At 44.4% G+C, this 18322-nt stretch overlaps 2 protein-coding genes across 5 annotated transcripts in view; one reads left to right on the forward strand and one right to left on the reverse strand.

Annotated features, from left to right (window-relative positions):
* On the forward strand, positions 1-17842 carry LOC141751915 (putative glutamate receptor). Its single transcript, XM_074609544.1, has 13 exons — positions 1-26; positions 1079-1157; positions 3026-3141; positions 4890-5000; positions 7986-8017; positions 10250-10309; positions 11095-11274; positions 12156-12382; positions 12777-12874; positions 13408-13625; positions 14193-14418; positions 15054-15301; positions 15878-17842. The coding sequence occupies exons 4-13, from the start codon at positions 4928-4930 to the stop codon at positions 15977-15979; spliced, it is 1464 nt and encodes a 487-aa protein (XP_074465645.1). The 5' UTR covers positions 1-26; positions 1079-1157; positions 3026-3141; positions 4890-4927; the 3' UTR covers positions 15980-17842.
* The window catches only part of PANK4 (pantothenate kinase 4 (inactive)), a 24388-nt gene continuing 23761 nt past the window's right edge, over positions 17696-18322 (reverse strand). For all 4 annotated transcript variants that reach the window (XM_074609538.1, XM_074609537.1, XM_074609539.1 and 1 more), the window contains one exon: positions 17696-18118. In XM_074609538.1, coding sequence (XP_074465639.1) covers positions 17905-18118 — 214 coding nt within the window. In that variant the 3' untranslated portion in view covers positions 17696-17904. The remainder of the gene's footprint in view (positions 18119-18322) is intronic.

Genomic DNA, 18322 nt, shown 5'->3' on the forward strand with positions numbered 1-18322 from the left:
TCATTGCAGACTCTGAAGGAAAAAAGGTAAATCAGCAGCAGAATGTGTGATCTGCCAAGATTAGTCTCACATTGTGTCTTAACACAAAGCAAATTTCATTAACATTCTCTAGACGAAAAGTCACTCTGTACTACTTTAGTCTTGGGCTGAAAAGCTGCAGGGAGTTGCTGCATTTTTGTCTTTAAAGCAAGAAAGAACATGCAACTTGACAGCTTTAGGAAGTTAATGTTTAAAAGGTCTATTTGTGTCTTCTCAAAGACCAAGTTTCACATTCAGGTTATTTCTATCTTTAATTGATTAAGTAATACATGTTAAATTAATGCACCAACACTTGTTAAATTAATGCACCTCACAGAAGACAGTATCATGTAGCACTTCAAAACATTTTTGTTCAAATTTTTAAAAAACAGTCCCTGGATTTAACTTACTAGGGTACATGTGAATTTTGCCCTTCTGCTTCCAAATTAATAGTAACTACACTTGTGTGTTTTGTTACACTACATAAGATGTTGTGTAGTGTACATTAATGATGTGTCCATTTATTCCTATGAATGGAATTTATTTCCTGGTACCTACAGTGTTGAGTAGTGGAAGCTTACTGAGCAGTTTTGCTCTTCACTCATCGAGGAAGAGGAAAATTGCTTATTGAGATCTTCTCAGCAGGCAGGGTGCTGTCTGAAATGGTAAGGAAAGGAATAAAGAATCGGTAACAGTGGAGAGCCAGGAGCTGAGGTTCCAAGCAGCACTGATTTTCATGTTACGAATGCTTCATTGTTCTTACTCTCTTTGTGATCTTCTCTACCATCCATGTGATAATCAAAAGAAGATTCTCCCTCCTCCATGTGAAATTGTGGGCAGACACAATGTAGACACAGCTTGAGCTTGAAACCACAGTGGTCAGTGCATGCCATCTCCTAAGGTAGTGACATTCACTTTGCAATAATCACTGCTTGCCTTATAGTAGCTGCAAATTTTTAGTAGACTGGCACACCTGCAGTGTAACAGACTTGGGAAGCCATAGGAGGCATCCAAATCTAGGCTCTTGCTAACACGGCACAATGTTTGTTTGCTCCACCAGGATGTCATGCAATGGAACAAAAGCCTGGCAGATGTGAAGGCGTTCAGAAAGGCAGTTGAAATCCTTGTTCTTCAAGAAGGTCAGTGACTGAAAAGCTACGGCAATAGGTCTGATCATCTGACGGTCTGACAAACAGCTGAATGAGGATAGGGAGAGAAAGGCAGCGAGGGTGGGAGGGTTCTACTAATGTGTGAGAACCTTTCCTTGGCTATTCCTCATCCATCAATCAAATCGATAACGCTGCCTAGAGAAAGCCCATTTTCTATCTACTCCTGCTGGCTTGCACAGAGACAGCACGTATATTCCCTTGTTCAGAGCTCAGCTGAAAGGCTTTATATTCCCTTGTTCAGGTGTGAGGCCTCAGACTCTTCTCGTATATGATTTTCTGTTCATTAAACTGTAAGATCAGAAGTCCAAAGTTTCCAAATTACAAGCAGTGTACTGTACGTGGCTGGATTTGGGATTTATGGTCTGTATTCCTCCAACATAGTGTTTAAGAACGCTAATGATGAACATTTGATTGTATCTTTAAAAACTGATTTTGTCTGTGCTGAGATGCTTTCAGCTGCTTGTAGTTGAGCTTATCAGCCCTTGTTAGCTGCCAGCTGTGAATATATTCATGAAAAGCTAGAAAATATTCATGAAAAGCAGCTGGAAACCTCAGCTTATCGGACTTTTGCAAACTTCCCCCTACATGTAACCATTTGCCAGAATCCCTAGGGCACAGCTTTTAGGTGAGAATGTGATGAACAAACGGCATTCAAACTATCAAAGATTGCACCGGGAGATGAACCTGTAACCAGGTCAAAGCCTCTGAGAGAAATCCAAGGTGAATAGATCTTGCTGGATTCTTTTTCTGCTTTGTCCTATAGAGAGGATGTAATTATCCTTTATAACGCATCTTAGCATCTTGCCATAATTTATATGGCAAGAATGATTTACGCCATCTGGGGTCTGAAGTGCATTAGAAGTGATCTAAGGACTAATTGCAGTGAGCTGTGAGTCAAGCCCTTGAACTCTGTTAGGGCAAGCTCCACCAAATGCAGTCTTCTAAGCATTTTTTTATTGAAATTTAAGCAATTTTTTACTCTGCAGAAGGCAAGCTGTGTTGATTGTTTAATAATTGCTTTACTCAGTGGCAAGTATAGAAGAAGCTTAGGGAAGAAGGCCAAGACGTGCAAGCTGCTGGAGAGTTTTCCATCTTGAACAGTGCTTAAAGTCGAGTAGGGAGTAAATTTTTGTTTCTTTCTTAAGCATGGACATGTTCCAGCTTCCCTGCAGGATGAGCTGTAATCGTTTGCTCTGCTGAATTCCTGTGAAGGCGCTTCTTTGTTGTTACAGTGCCTTGATGTGTGTATTTATAAATGACCTGGCCCAACAGAATCAGCCACTTGGCGGCATGGTACTTTTGAAGTGAAACTAGTAAGTGGAAGGAGGAAGGGGCCAGGAATTTCACTTCTGTGCCTGTGTATTAAACAGAAAAGTACCAGAGAGAAATTTAATGGTTTACCTTGAAGCTCATGCCTTCCTTCAGCTGTTTAGGCGTTGTGAGGAAATACTAGATGCAGGTAATGGTTTAGGGGTTTTTTTGGTGTTATACATGAGTCCTCCAGCTGATCTCCTGAGGCAGCCACTGAGTAGAGAAAGGCTTGAGCAGCGTACACTATGGACAGACAGGAGAGCTGGGCACAGCTTGATAGGACACTACTGTAAAGAGAGAGGACTTTCACAGGACCACACAGCAAGCCAGTAATAGTATTTTCTGAGTCTCCATGTAGTATTCAGCTGCTGGACTAAACTGCTTCCAAACATTGTCTTTTTTGCTGGGTGAAGTCTCCTCTTCTCTTTCCCAAAACCCAAGGTGCCCCTGGAGTCCGCAGTACGAGCTGGCATGTTCTGCAGAAGCCCCTTAGCCTGGCTCCTCCCTCTCTTTTATCTTTATAACAGTGTTGGATGCCTGTGCGCGTTCAGTGTTCCAGCAGTTTCATTGTGCCTGTTCATCGAGTTGCTTCTGCTGGTGCCCAGTCAGACAAACGGAACTAGGAGAGGCTAAAGGAATTGCTGTAAGTGAGCTACTGCCTTCAATCACTGCTCTTCTTCTTCTAGATCCACGGATCAAAGCCTGTGTGCAACAGGCTGTCTCCTTCCTAGCTGGTGGTTGTTCACCTTTTCCACTGCTGTTTTAATACTGATGCCTTCCTTCAGCATACAGAAGACTGGTTGAGGAGTAATGTTGTCTTTTTCGTTTACATTTTGAAAGACTGAAAAGGTTCTGAGGAGTGAGAGCCGATTCCAGCAAAGTAACTTTTTAAATCCTTAGTTTGTTTTGCTGTAAAGCCAGCATGAGAAAACTTTGTAGTACCTCCTCAGGTAGATGGTGAATGGATATTGCAATGGTTAATTTAAGCAATACCTAAGGAATTTTTTACGCACTGGGAGGCACTGACCCCCTCTGCCCTCCTGTTATTCTCTCTCTACCTTATTCTGTTTGCCCTTACATGACTCTAGTACTAAATTAGAACTAAGGAAGTGTATTAGTTTCTGCAAAAACTCTTTTTTGCACATATTTACACTCTATTTGTTTAGACAGTCAGCAGCCAGTGTGTTAATAACTCTTTCAATTCAAGGTGATGCAAGCAATATATTACCAGCTCCGATTAGCATTTTTTGAAGGAGGCCACTTGAAATAAAGATCATTTTGTAGTACGTACTGAATTGTGAGAAAAAAGTAGCAGTAATTTACAGGTTAAATCTACCCAGGAAAAACACCGTTCCTTGCTGGCTCAACTTGAAGACTGCTGCTGCTTTTCCTTGATGTGCTCTGGTGGGTAATTTAGCTGTTCAGTTCATGTGCTGCTCTGGCACAGAGGATCAAAATATTCCCATTCCTGAACCTTGTTTGACACTATGACAAAAAATACAATCAAAAATATTGCGGCAGCTTGAGACTTAATATAACCTGGCATTGCTTGTTTTTCATAGTTCTGTTGCTGTTTCACAATGGCAAATGTACAATATTTTCAGGCAGAAATTTTGTTGCAGAGTTTGAAATTAAAAAAGTTAATAAAATATGCTGGTTCTCACCCTCGTCCCCACTACACCTTTTTCCTTGTTCGGTTGAGAATAGGAGGTTGAGACAAAAGAGGGCTTCAGAAACAATTTCTCATGTCTTTTGATGCAGGGTGAAACAGCTTTTTAGAGATCATTTTGGTGCAAAATGATGTGATATTTCATTTGACTCAAATGAAATAAATAGTTTGTTTATTTGTTCATTTATTTCCAAATCAAATGGAAACTGAACTTAGGGTTTTGCTTTTAAACCCCCCAAATGAGAACCTCCTGGAGGAGGTTGTTTTATTAGTATCTCAACTGGCTACTGAAATTTCTTTAATTTCACATTTCTCAGACCATAATATCGTAGCACTCGGGAGCAGTTCACTTCAGCTGTGTCCTTTCCTTCCCCCAGCCCCATGGGGGGGGTGTGCCCCTCGTTACTGCACCTACCTACACCTGCCCCTTTCCAGAGCCTGCAGGCTGAGTCTGGCACGCTTCTCCTTTGGGGAGAGAAACAGGGCAACAACCAGTGGATAAATCCACTTTACAGGTTGGTCACATCCTTTTTGCTGCAGCGAAGCATTCACCAGAATCTTTTCTTTAGTGTGTGCTATGGCAGTGACTGTGTTTTCACCTGGAGACCTTTGTTTGAATTGGGACTCTTCAGAATGAGGTGCAGAAAATCGAGGACATGCTGATTTTAACCCAGCAATGGGGAACAGTAAAACCAGTTTAACTACTTGCCTTTCATCTCTAGCAGGAAGTTTCCTTTACAAAGTAGATATTTTTGCTACAATGGACAAAGGTCTTCACTTCACCTTCCATGTGATCACAACCATGCTGCTCCTGAGAGGATCAAGCCAGGCAGGTGAGAAAAATGATCCAAAAATGTGGGCTGCATCCAAATCTGGTTTTGTTCTTTACTGTGTTAATTCTTTTAGTCTTTAACTGCTAGTGCATATAGGATTTTGTCTTAATCTAAGACTTTGCTGTCACCAGGGCCTACTTCATTGTTACGGCTTGTGATTGTGACTTTATCACATTATGAGTGTTGTTACTAAGTGCCTTTGCTGCTCTAGATGTAAATCGGATGGCAGAGATCAGGGAAGATGAAAAAGCCTAGAAAAGGGGTGGTTAGGTGTTCTTGACCACCGTTGTTGTGGTTAAAGCTGCACTCTTTTGAGTCTATGGTCTCTTGAATCGCAGCAAGATACGCTGATTAACTTGTTCTTCTGAGAGTGATATTTTCCATGTTACTTGTTTAGCTCATGGCATGTTTTGGGAAGAAGGGGGGATTTAGCACATCGAAGTTGTCAGCTCTGTGAGTCCCCAGACATTTTGTAGGCAAAGGGTAACACTGCATTTCCCCCCAAAGTTCTGAAGGGACAGTAACAGAAGCCTGCCAGGGACTTCTCACAGTGGTTGGCCAGCTGGATCACACTGCGCTCCCAGTGTGAGGAGCTGGGGAACTTGCTTTTGCAACTGAACAACAAATGATATTGTTTCTATGTTACTGTGGCTTTTTGGTGCTCTACGCCTGGAGTCCAGACTCAGGCTAAGGAGTGGCTTGACCTTGCAGAATCACTGGGAGATGAAAATTGGCTCTCTGTTTAGAGGGTTGGGAGAGCAGCTTCCCTTCCTCTGCTGCCTCTCCTGCCCATCTCGCACGCCCATCTCCTGCTGCCCGGAGCAGGTAATTGCATGGCTGTGGTAGCCACAGCTCACCTCGGGTTACAGGTACTTCACCCATTTGTGTCTCTGATGATGGTAAAATTCTCACATCCTGAATGTCCCAGTGTACTCCAGAACCATAACCCACCTAACCCGTCGCCACCTCTTTTTGTTCAGCTGTCTCTGCTGGTCACAAGCTGCTAAAGGGGAAATGCTGGCAAAGGATGCAAAGAGAAGGGTGCTAGCCTGGAGAGGGAGGATGGGGTGGAAAATCGGTGTGAGGTGGCCAGTTCTTAACAGTGCTACAAGATTCTCACCAGAAGTTAGGCAGGGAGCCATCTCCGGTTAGGCGGCCGGGCTTGCTCAGGGAAGGCGTAAGGACAAGGCTGGTTGTTGCAACCACATTTCCTGCAGCCACCGGCCTGTGTAGAGCAAGAGTGGAGGGATGAGCCTATTTTCTTTGTCTTATGTTTTTTAAACTCTCACAAAGGATCCTCACAATGAGGACTTGGCTTCTGAGAAGTGTCACTGCAATGAACTTTGAGTTAGTGCTGCAACTCGATTACTTATGGTCCTTTCAGGGGTTCTTACAATGGGGCTTTGAACAGCTGCATCCAGTGCCGCTGTGGGGGAGCTGAAGCCCTCAGTACAGACTGTTTGCTTCCAAGAAACCCTAGCAGGTCTTCAAAATGAGCCTCAAAAAGCTTTTACTGGCTTTAATAAGTTTCCAAAGGGAGACAAGAGAACTCCTTTGTGAAGATTTCCAGCTCCCATGGAGAACTGTAGTGGAGAGGGGAAAAAACAGGTTTTGTTCTGCAATAATGTAGAGTTCAGCACAAGGCCAGAAAATGCAAAACCAAAGGATGAATAATAAATAATGAATGAATACGTTGTTATATTTAATGAAAATCTCGCAGCTTTTGCTTGAACGAGTGAGAACACCCTAAATTTTTTGTTGTATCTTTGAGGGATTTTTGGAGTTTACACTGTGAATTTTTTGATTCCAAGGAGCAATGCTGTGCACGTTCTACAAAAAACATCCTGGGCAATTAATGGGTCATATATTGACACAACTTTGGTTTTAATCTCTATCCTGGTAGTTTAGCTCTCTTGCAGCTGGGGTGGGTTTGAGGTATTCTCCTGAGTATTATGAAAAGCGAAGCTCTGGATCAAATAATCTAATGGGACTTGTTAAACGTAACACAGCAGAGCAGAGTGTAGAACCCAGAAGCACGATTAACCTCAATAATAGTACTTCTATGGTGGATCTTGGTGGTTTTAGCGAAGAGGGGAGTATCATTACCTTGATTGTACAAATGGGAAACTGAGGCACAGGAAGAAGTAATACAGGAAAGGTCAGTAGCAGGTTTGACAATCTGACGTTTGGTGTTCACTCCAGTGCTGTCTGCAGGGTTGCACTGGCTCTCATCGCGCTTAAACTCTTTATCGATTTTATGTACTTCCCTTACTCCCTATTCCTCGATGCAATACAGAGAACAGGCAACGCAATACAGGCTTCCTCCTCCCTCTTTCTTTAGCTCTTGGTTCCTGGTTTTGGTCATGGCCCTCTTGGAGGGTTTAATTTTCACAGGAATGAAAAGTCCGGGTGCTTATAATTTGAGGGGGGAACAGAGTAGGACATGGTGGAGAAGGGTTTCCAGCCCAGAGGTTGCAAGTCCTTTGGCTGCTTAGACAGCAGGAACCTCTCGTAAGCAGGGGAATGGAAGAATAAGGAAACCTAGTGTCCTTGAACTTAGTGGTGATGAACTTATGGTTGTTTACAGAGCTTTTCCTATAGACAAGGTTTTGCAGGAGTTAGGGGGGAAATCTTAGTTGTGTGAAGTAGCAGGAGCACCTCGTTGGGGAGGGCAATAAGGAAATAAGGCAATGGATTCTGAAGAATCCGTTCCTCAATGTGTGAGTGACAGCCATAATCATTTAGTTACAATTAGAACCTTCTGCAGCCTGAATCTGGCTGTGTCTCTTTCTGCTTCTGTTTGCTTGGCACTAACACTGGGCTGTGAGTGAGGAAACAAACTTGACAAAACTGCTGCGAGTCGACTGCGCTGTGGGCTTGTGAGTGGAGGATGATCATTCTGAAAGGAGGGGATGAAACTTCACTTTTAAGGAGCTGCAAATAAAAGCCCTGCAAGAAGTTGATTTTGTTGTTGTATTTTTTCAGGAACTACAAGGAATGATGATGCTGTGAGTAAGGTATGTGTAAGTTCGTTGGTGCAGAGCTACCAATGAAGGCATATGTGCAAAAGGTCTTATGTTTTAAATTCAGAAACAGAAGTGGTCATCGTGTGCAATGTTTTTAATCTGTGAAGAGTTATTATTTTAAATATAAGTTTCATGGCTATTGATGGCCATATTCAAGTCTATCTGTGTGCCTATGCTTTTATTTTTACTCAATCTTTTTCCCAGAATTCAAAATTCCGTCGTGCCCCGAGGAGGAATCTGCCCTGTCTTCATGGCTTATAGAATTTAGACCTCAGAATTACTGCATCGCTTAGGATCTTTATAAACTTCTTAACACTGAAGAAAATTCAGACACATGTGAACATGCAGAGATACCTTTATTAGTTCTTAAGACACATGTTTTATTTCCAAAAGTTTGCATTTAACATAAAAAGGGTCAGACTTTAAAAGAAAGATGGCAAATGGCACTTAAATTTTAACCTGCTAGAACATGTAGATATTCATATGATGCAGGACTGTATTTGTGCTAAAGACTTTCTGATGAAAAATGATGGGAGAGTTGGCAATGGTGGCACTGGGAAATGGAATTAGTTGTCCAAATGGTGTAGGTAGAGACAGAACTTGTCTTTCCAGTCTCCTCACTGCACTTTTATACTCAGTCCCTTTGGAGAGGCAACAAGGCGGCAGAGGAGGTTGCGGTTGGTGTTTTCTGGTTTCTGCTCAGTTGCTCCCGTGCAGGTTCCTCCACTGACTGCAGCCCCGTTACAGTTGTCCCTCCTCCTGCATCCCCTCTCTGCCCCTCCTTGGGGCGGCTCTTGGGCTTCTGCTCTTGCTTGAGGTGGTTCTTCTTCTTTGGCCTTTCTCCCCTCTCCACTGTCCCTCCTGCCCTGGCAGCTTTCGCATTTCTCCTTTACCCCTGTTTGGGCAACTCTCCTGACCTGCCATTGTCTTAGTGGCTCTTCCAGCTCTAGTGTTGTCTCTCATCCAACAGTTACCACCCTTTTTTAAAGACATTTTTGCATAGGCAGCGTCAGCCTGTCTGATTCATTCAGTTTTGGTGCACTGCAGGTCTGTTTTGTTCATTTCTAAGCCATCTTGAAATGGCCACGTCCAGCACTGGGCAGCTTGTGACCTCCTGCAGATGTCACCCCTGTGCCACCCCTACCCACCCTGCTGCTACCAAAACCCTGGAACTTTTACCCAATAAAACACACTTCTGGTATATTTACAAAAGTTGTAGGGCGGTGTTGAGATTTTTTTGAGAACCACTTTGAAGCCTTAACAATTCGTGGGTGAAGCCAAGTGAGAGGGCTAGGCCAAGGATTGTTTGGTCTTATGTTTTATTCACTCTCTTGTTCAGTAGGCATAAATATTTTAGACCTGAAAAGAAGTGTGACTTCTTTGCTTTTATCTGAGAGCAAGTTGTAGCTTCTGCAGGAATAGCAACATTGCTTCCAGAACACTCTGCATTAGGTAACTTCTGATCACAGCTTCAAAGGCAAAGCGCATCCCTCAAATCCTTCCATTGCAGAGAGAACTGGAACAAGATCATTCAGCTTCTGGAAGAACTGCAGCTTCTTTTGCAGATATTGGACTGCATATATATACACACACCCACAGAGACAGTCGTGCTTTCTCACTCTGTCTAGAAACATTACTGTGTAATTTTAGAATAAAGGGATACACTGAAGACCAGCAAATCTTAGAGAATTAGGCTGTTTTACTGGCAAAAGCTTGAATTGTTCCGCAGTAGTACTGATCTGAAATCATCTCGACTTGTGTGACTCTGAGGTTGGAAGATGTACCCTTGAACTCAGGGTTCTGTGCAGAAGTGAATCCATATTTCCTCTCTTCCTCCTCTCAGGTTTCCTACTGTTTTGTGTCTCCTGGAATTGCTCTCTAATGAGACCTTAATTGGCTGCTAATTGTTTTGTCTGCAGCATTAATTGATCTCTTTGGAAGACTGTATATACTGTGTATGTGAAGAATTGAGATAACATTTAAAGTGATTTTTATTCAAACAAAGTATGCTGACAACATGCAATAAAGTGAAATGCTTTGATTTGTTAATTGCTGTCAGGGAGCAGTCCGTTGAGATTGCTGCAGTTTACAGGGCAGGTTTACAGCTGGTTTAACACATACACACACCCCGACACCCCCTGCAACTCGTAATGTAACCCTTGCTACGCGGGGCCGTGTCTGGCACTTCGAAATCCAGTTATTTCTTCATTTTTTGATTTGCAGGGCACTGACTCAAGGGGACCAGGAGAGGGTCTTCCAACTTTGACTGTCACAACAATCTTGGTAAGGCAGTGACACAGCCACTGGCTGGGAGATAGCAGGAATTACACCTCGCCTTCCCCTCTCCCCCCCACCCCCACCCCCCGGGTATTTGCAGGTTTTGGGGCTGTCTTTGACACCGATATCCCTGTTCATCGCTGTGGTTTTGTAGCGCTGGCTCAGCGGTGCAGAGGTACAAGCCCTCCGTAGTTTGCAGTGGGAGGATTTGAGGGCTGTCAAGTGCATGTCTATAAATGACTGCTCTGTGGAGACAGCCAGGCCTCTTCACTGTTTGGCTACATCTAAGGGTCGTCACGTTACCTATACGTTGTTTCTGCCCTGCAGTGGGAATATGTAAAGATCACCCATGTGCAGCAATTAAAAACAGGCTATAAAAAAAAAAGGAAAATGCATTACCCCATGCGGCAGACAAGCAGGACTATTCAGAAGAAGCTGCAGCCATACATTTTCTGATTCTGATGTCAGATCTTGCACCAGCCTGTGACCCTCGTCTGATGCTTTGGTGGGCCACATGAAAAGTATTTGGGCTTTTAGACTGAGGAGAGGTTATCGCTCGCTTCTGTGGTACACGTGGCTTGCAGGATGCAGCTGTCCTGCTGGAGCTGTCCTCTGTGAGTAGTGGTGGCACATGACTCCAGTGAATATCTTTCACAATTGGAAATGTTCTTCCCCCGATGATGTGGATAGAGGTCTTTGGGGAGGGTTTGCCAAAAAAATGGTTTAATTCACGATCAGTTGCACTCAGTCTGGGGGAGCGTGTAATTGAGTATTTTTCCCTCAATATGCAGGAAGATCCCTATGTCATGGTGAGAAGCGCAGAACTGGAGGGATACTGCATTGATTTGCTGAAAGCACTTGCTGCCATGCTTCACTTCAGCTACAAGGTGAAGGTGGTGGGAGACGGGCAGTACGGTGCTGTCTCTCCCACTGGGAACTGGACAGGGATGATTGGCGAGATTTTGAGACAGGTAATTTTCAATTTATATTTTTGACAAACTGCAGCTCTAGAAGGAAAGAACAGTGCTAGTGGGTCTTGGACTTCATTAGAATTTGCTCAGGGACTGAGCAACTTGAGGTCACCCTGCCTCTTGTGTAGAAGTAATGAACAGCACGACTTCTGGGTGGTTTTGTCGTGCAAATATGGAAACTAAGGATCAAGGAGACAATAGCCACAGCAGGAAATCATTGTTACAACAAGGCGCTCCTGGTGCAGTGCTTGTCTCAGAGGCTACCCAGTGTTTCTTTGTAGGCTGAGGGACTGTACAGGCGTCTTAGCTCACTAATGAAACAAAGGTAATGGCTTTAAGAACTTAACCAGTAGGTGAAACTGGTCTCTTTCAGAACGGTCATCCCCTAGGCTCTTCAAGGAGGTGTTTGAATGCACGTCATACCCCGTCATGGGCCATTCCCTATGGCTGGCAATCTGTCATCTGTTGGTAACACTTGAATTAAACCTTCTTTGCTCCCCTGAACTCAGTACTGTGTCCAGCTGTCAGTCAGGTGGATGCTGCAGCCAGAAAGAGAAAGGAACGTGCCTTCTGGTTTTGGTAAACAAAACCAACGTGGTTCATGGTGCAGAGCCTCAGCACGCGCGTGTGTGTGATGCTGTAGTGGGAAACCAGAAGCCCCAGATACCAGCCAGCACCCCACTATGAACAATGCAAAATGGAAAACTGTCCTCTTTCTTGGAGCTCACAGGCTAGGATGAGAGCTGTCCGTTGACCCAGAGAAGTGATTTGCCGTGTGGGTATCTGCCCGTTCAGCCTGAGAAGCATTCTGTTTGAGTGACAGAAATCTCCAGGTAGGTTGGATGGTTGATTATTTTTTTTTTTTTATCTCCATTGTATAGGAAGCAGACATTGCGGTGGCTCCGTTGACAGTCACGTCAGCAAGGGAAGAGGTGGTCTCCTTCACCACACCGTTCCTACAGACTGGGATTGGAATCTTGCTTCGAAAGGACACCGTCTCTCAGGAGATGTCTTTCTTCCACTTCCTGGCTCCTTTCAGTAAGGAGACCTGGACTGGCCTTTTATTTGCTTATGTGCTGACGTGCTTCTGCCTCTTTCTTGTTGCCAGGTATGCATGAATTTGTTTCACAGATTTTAATTTTTTTTAATGCACAATCTTCATGGGTATTTGTTCCAAGGAGCAGCCTTCAGTCGGATATTGTGGAACAGAGCCAATATTGCCACTCGGGTGTGCCAGGGAGACTAGATTATGCCATGGCTCGGGAAGAAAGTGTCTGGCAAACCTATGACAGGTTTGCTGCTGAGCCGTCACTGCTGCGAATTAATTGAGGCATTGAGCGGGAGTGCTTTCCCTGCACTGGTTAAACTGGAACTCCGGTGAAGGAGGAGCTGCCATGGAAGGAAAGGGTGTTTCCAGCCTATCTGCATGGCTGCAGTCACCCTGCAGGATTAGTTATAGTTTTTCCCCGAGTGTCTGCTTTTATCCTGTTGTTTTCCCACAGACTGAGCCCCTGTGAATGGAATGAGCCCAAGAACGAAGAGAACCATTTTACCTTCTTAAATAGCCTCTGGTTTGGAGCGGGAGCCCTTGCCCTGCAAGGTGAGCGGGGAGGACTGCAGCAGGGCGTCTCTGGGAGCAGTACTGGGGTTTTTTAAGCTGATTGTGTATCCATCTCTCATCCGTCTGTAACACCTTGTGTGCTGTCCTGCTGAGGGAAAAGATGTTCCAACAGGGACACTGGGCAGCGCTAGAACTCCCAGTTTGGGGAGTTTGATACAGACCTTTTGGAATTGTACAGATGGCTGGCTTCAGTTGAGAAATGTGTATTTTCTGCTGTAACAGTTGCTCTTTGGAATGTCGAGCTAACCATCGTACTGCTGCTTTGTAGAGTGAGGTTTCTTGTTGTTGCTTTCGGCCACTGACGTTCCTTCAGCTCCACGTCACGCGCAGTTTTGATGCAGTTCTTAGTTAGTCTTTTCAGGCTTGTGCAGTAAGTAACTGCAGAGCAAGTTTTGCAGTTTGGCCTTTATTTAAAGAGAAGTCTTTAACTCAGGCTCATGGATCTGAAGTTCTTCGGCGCTCTCTGAGTATGTCACCTCCCATACCTTCTATCGGCTCCTCTGGTCATGCAGGTGTCACCCCTCAGCCCAAAGCGCTCTCTGTGCGGGTCATCGCTGCCGTCTGGTGGCTGTTCACCATCGCCTTGCTGGCTGCCTACATCGCCAACTTCACCGCGCTGCTGAGCTCCGGCAGCGAGCAGCTCCCAATACAGACTTTTGAAGATCTTGTGAAGCAAAGAAAGCTCGAGTTTGGGACACTGGAGGGCTCCTCTACTTTCTACTACTTCAAGGTGCAGAGAATCTCATTGTGCACATACGCACGTGCCATAGAGCTGCTGAGCTGGGGCCAAGTTGTCTGCTCATGCCTATGAGTCCTTACACCACCCCCATGGCTGTAGACTCCATCAGTTTTCTGTAATACTTCAAATAATCTGATTGGTGTCTGTTGCTTGTTCATCTCCTCTTCCACCTTTTCTCAGGGAGAAAAGCCTGCAGAGGACTATATTTTTATAGTCTGTTTTCATTTAAGAAAGCAGTGCTAGTTCTCAGGGGTTATCCTTGTGTACCTTGAATGAAAGGACTGACGTAGGCAATTTCTGTGTACGTTACCAGGATGCCTGCAAAGGTTGATTTCGGGGGGGTAGGGGGGAATTTAATACTTATATCCCTGTAACACTGTGCATTAGAGAGGAAATCTGTGCTAGCTATGTGTTAGTCCTCAGTTCAGAGGGCTCACAGGACAATGGTTTAAGTACCCTTATTCTCCAAATTGTTTTGCAATCATTGCACACGTATGCAGATTTTTTTTGGATGATTGTTTTACACTTCAGTTTGACACTTGGATTTTTGGGCTGCAGAACTCCAAGAATCCCATCCATCAGATGATCTACGAATACATGGACAAGAGACGAGACCAAGTTTTAGTCAAAACCTACCAGGAAGCAGTTCAACGTGTGCTGGAATCAAACTATGCCTTCATTGGTGAATCGATCTCTCAAGACCTCGCGGCTGCCAGGCACTGTGATTTGATCCGGGCCCCTGAAGTTATTGGAGCCAGAGGATTTGGCATCGCCACTACCCAGGGTTAGTCATTGTGCACCGCTTCTGTCCCATTTCGCTTCGATTTCGTGGGTCTGAAGTAGCAGATTGACAGAGCAAAAAGCCTGGTACAGCCGAGTCCTGAAACTTGCAGACATCTTCTGCATTACCACTGATAATCTAGTTATGAACAAATTGGCAACACAAATCGGTAACCCTGCTCTGCAGTTCTCATTATGTAGATGAATTGTCACTAGCACTCACTAACTCTTATTTTGAACTGTAATATGCAAAAAAAATGCAGCTCTCGGGTATCATTGGTTCCTGTGGGGTGTTTTGGTTTTGCCTGTGTCCCGGTAATGCAGAGCTCCTCGGGTCGTTAGCAGCGTAGGCAGTTTGTTCTCTGGTGGAGCATGACTTGCCTGTGTTTCTCAAAGTACCTTCACTCTGTCGTTATTCTGCAAGTGTTATCATACTGCTGATGGGTAGGACAGGAATGGTCGTTACCTAAGAAGAGCACTTGGCTTCAGCTGGTGCATTCTGCCTGCAGACTGACCCTCTGAGTTGGGGAGCAGCACCCAGCTAACCACGTGGTAGCGTAGCAGCAGATCGCTTGGGCATGTGACAGTGGCTGTGATCTCTCCCATGCCCTTCTCTCTCTTTCATTCTACTGCTGCCAGCATCCCTGTGGACTAAGAAGCTCTCCGTCGCCGTCCTCAAACTGCGCGAATCGGGTGACCTTGACTACCTGCGTAACAAGTGGTGGGAGACCAGCTGCCTCCACAAAAGCAGAGAGCGCTGGAGTCCGCTGCAGCCCCAGGCTCTGGGTGGGCTCTTCCTTACTCTTGCAATTGGCCTTGCCCTGGGAGTGATTGCGGCTGTGGTGGAGCTCTCGAATAAGAGCAGACACGCTGCTGGACACGTAAAGGTAGGAGATGGTCATCGTCTCCTGTCCTACTTCCTTGTGTCCCTTCTGTTTGGCACGGCCACGCTGGGCAGCAGCGCTGCACTGTGGCTTTCCAACAATGCTGGCTTTCCATAGTGACCTCGCTTCTCCTAAGGAAAGCGATGCAGCGTGGTGAGGGTGCGGGGGGAGACGTGCTATGGATTTACTCTTTAAAGCGCTGAAATTTCATAGCTTGGGCCGTGGGATAGTTTTGTAGCCTGAACAGGGCAACAATAACAAAATAACTGCTCCCCTTCTCCCCCCAGTATTAAGTAGAAACATTTACTGTAATTCCTGGGCAGCCAAACTGCATTTCAATATGCTGAGTGTGTACAGAGCACAGTAAATCATCAAGAACAAGTTTATTCTCAAGTATGGCTGTTCTTAAGTCATTTGACAAGCAGGAAAACACACGTAAATGAAACTGCACTAGTATCTGAATGTGCACCTTGGTGTTCCTGTTCTCCATCCGCTCCAACGGATGGGTTGCGCACACTCAGGTGGATGCCGTGACACAGAACAACTCACGGCCTTGTTTCATCCCCTTTTGTTTTTCAGAAATCGTGTTGCTCCGTTTTCACAGAAGAAATGTGCACTCGTCTACGTATAAAAGAAAATACAAGACAAAGCCAGGAGACTTCAGGGAGGGCTAACGCTTAAGAAATTTTTGCTCGAGGAATGAGCGTGTATTAGGTTTATACCATATATATTTCGTAGGAACTACATCACCGTAGAAAGATGTTTTTCTGCAAGTCTAGAGTGTTAGTTTTCTAATTACGAACATACACAGAGAGCACTTCTGGATGGGTGGTGGAGCTGGATACAGAAGAAAATTAAGTGTCTTGGAAGAATTTCAATTGATAAGGGATAGAGTGTAAGTGTTAAAAACAAGGGAGGTTACAACTTGGTAAAATAAAGTTGAGATGGCTAAGGTGGCGGATCCGTATTTAGTTCAGAAGTTTACCGGGGAAGTACACGAACGGCTGTAGGAGTAAGTGACTTGGGATAGGTTAATATGAAGCCCCTGCTTACTAATTAGAGTATGAGGTACAATCTTGAAAATTAAAGCTCTCGTCTGACTGTGCTAATCAAGAACAACTGCTTCTTAAACATTTTAGTTATAAATAGACTGTACTCCTCCCCTCTTCTAAGCAGAAGATGCTGGTTACTGTGAAAGTCATTTCTGAATCAGAAACGACAGTACTGTTGCATAAAGCCCAAAAATGCAGGACTTGACTGCATTCTCCGCAGAAAGCGAGACCATGCGATTAAGGAACTACTGGACTTACACAAGACACGGACTTGTCCTTTGCCCGTTTCCCATCACAGAGAAGTTCCTCTGTTTAGCTACAGAGGGTGTTTTGTCCCAGTTAACCTGATCAAGTACTTAGGAAGAAGACCAATAGCTGAAATCCGGCAGTACTAGAGCATGAAGTTTGGTAATCAGTCAATTAAAACAAAACACAAGTTCCCCAGGCAAGGGCGAGGCAGCGAGAGATGGGTACTTCGCATGGCGCTCTTGCTCTCAAAGAAGAATCCTTGAAATTCACAGGGAACAGTTATCTCAGCTGCATATTAAATAGTGTTCTAATTAAGCTGTTTTTCATTTCAGAGTTGGAATGACTGACGCATGCACATGTTGGTTTGCAAATTCATGGTTAAATTACTCCATTTATGTACTGCACATCTGAGGGAGAAAAAAAAACCCAGCAAATTAATTTACTTGGAAATGGCTTTAACTGCACTGCACGAACAAAGAGACTAATTCTTAGCAGTCCCAGCATTAAATAACTGAAGGCAACAGAAACTAACATGCCTGCACCAGGAAAATAGCTGGGTCTTCCTGAACAGAGCACCGCACATTCACTTTAAGGGTAACGTGGTGAGACTCGGCCTCCACCTACTGCCTAGTAATTTAGTGGAGTTGCAGAATTCCCCTCCCAGCCAACTGTTACCAAGAGCAAACCGCGGAAGCACGAGGAGTTACACGTTCTTCCAGCTGTTGGTAAACTAGTGCCGGTCGGTGGCCTGCTACGCGCGCTCAGATCACCAGCGTTCTGTTTTAAATAGGGCTTAAGCAATGGTGGTTAGGTTAGAAGGTGGATCAGTCCTTCACGCAAACTCACTGCAAAGAGCATGAAACACTTTCGGTAAGTTCAAAAGCTGCCATGGAAAATGCAGTGTCAGGTTCACGTAGCACTTTAAAAACCTATTTGGTGTGTGCCATGTCATTGCTGGCAGAGTAGGCAGAGATGTATAAAAAAAGGTTTCATTGACATTTAAATATATTTCTATATGAATGTCTCACAGAACAAAAAAATAAAGTCTTTTCATCACAAATACTGCAGCATTAAAATAAACACTTACCAAAATAAACAATGAGTGATATACATATATATATTTGAGTGTGTATACTATAGAGTGAATCATATTGTTGCTTTTTAAGTCACAAAAGCACAATATAAATACGGAATTTCCTGTGAACTCTTTTCCCTGTTGTAATAAAAATACATTCTTTACAGTTAAAGTAAAACTAGTGCAAGTCCATTCTGCTGCTCCTGTTCGCCCCGTTGACCAGATGCGGATCATTTACATGGCACTTCATACTTAAAAATGACACTGAAAATTTTCCCCCCGAGACGATCAGCAAGCCAGGAGTTTTTGATGACAGCGAGCTTGAGGCTCTCGCACTTCAAAGCGGCGTAGTAGTTGGTGTGGATGGCGCGCCCCATGCCTTCGATGATAACCAAGTCTGTCTTCCGCTCTCTGACCAGCACGGCCAGACCTTTGTCCAGGCGGCTGAAATGAGAGGTCTGGGTTGGAAATGGTCACCCTTACACCCGCTATGAAGACAGGCTGTTCTAAGGGCTTTATCATTTACATAAAATGTGGTGGGATACGGAATTTTGGCTGGAATTACTGATGCCAATAAACAGGAACACTTTAAATCAAAGGAGATGCGACTGAAACATAGTTTTAAAAGTTTCATTAAATGCATGCAGA

This window comes from Larus michahellis, chromosome 16, assembly GCF_964199755.1.
Source record: "Larus michahellis chromosome 16, bLarMic1.1, whole genome shotgun sequence".
In the NCBI taxonomy this organism is placed as follows: Eukaryota; Metazoa; Chordata; class Aves; order Charadriiformes; family Laridae; genus Larus; species Larus michahellis.

Bases quoted from the DNA above. Each gene is read 5' to 3' on its own strand.
- LOC141751915 (XM_074609544.1), top strand. From the start codon at position 4,928: ATGGACAAAGGTCTTCACTTCACCTTCCATGTGATCACAACCATGCTG. The intron at 11,275-12,155 runs GTAATTTTCAAT...TCCATTGTATAG, and splicing joins TTGGCGAGATTTTGAGACAG to GAAGCAGACATTGCGGTGGC. The intron at 13,626-14,192 runs GTGCAGAGAATC...TTTGGGCTGCAG, and splicing joins CTACTTTCTACTACTTCAAG to AACTCCAAGAATCCCATCCA.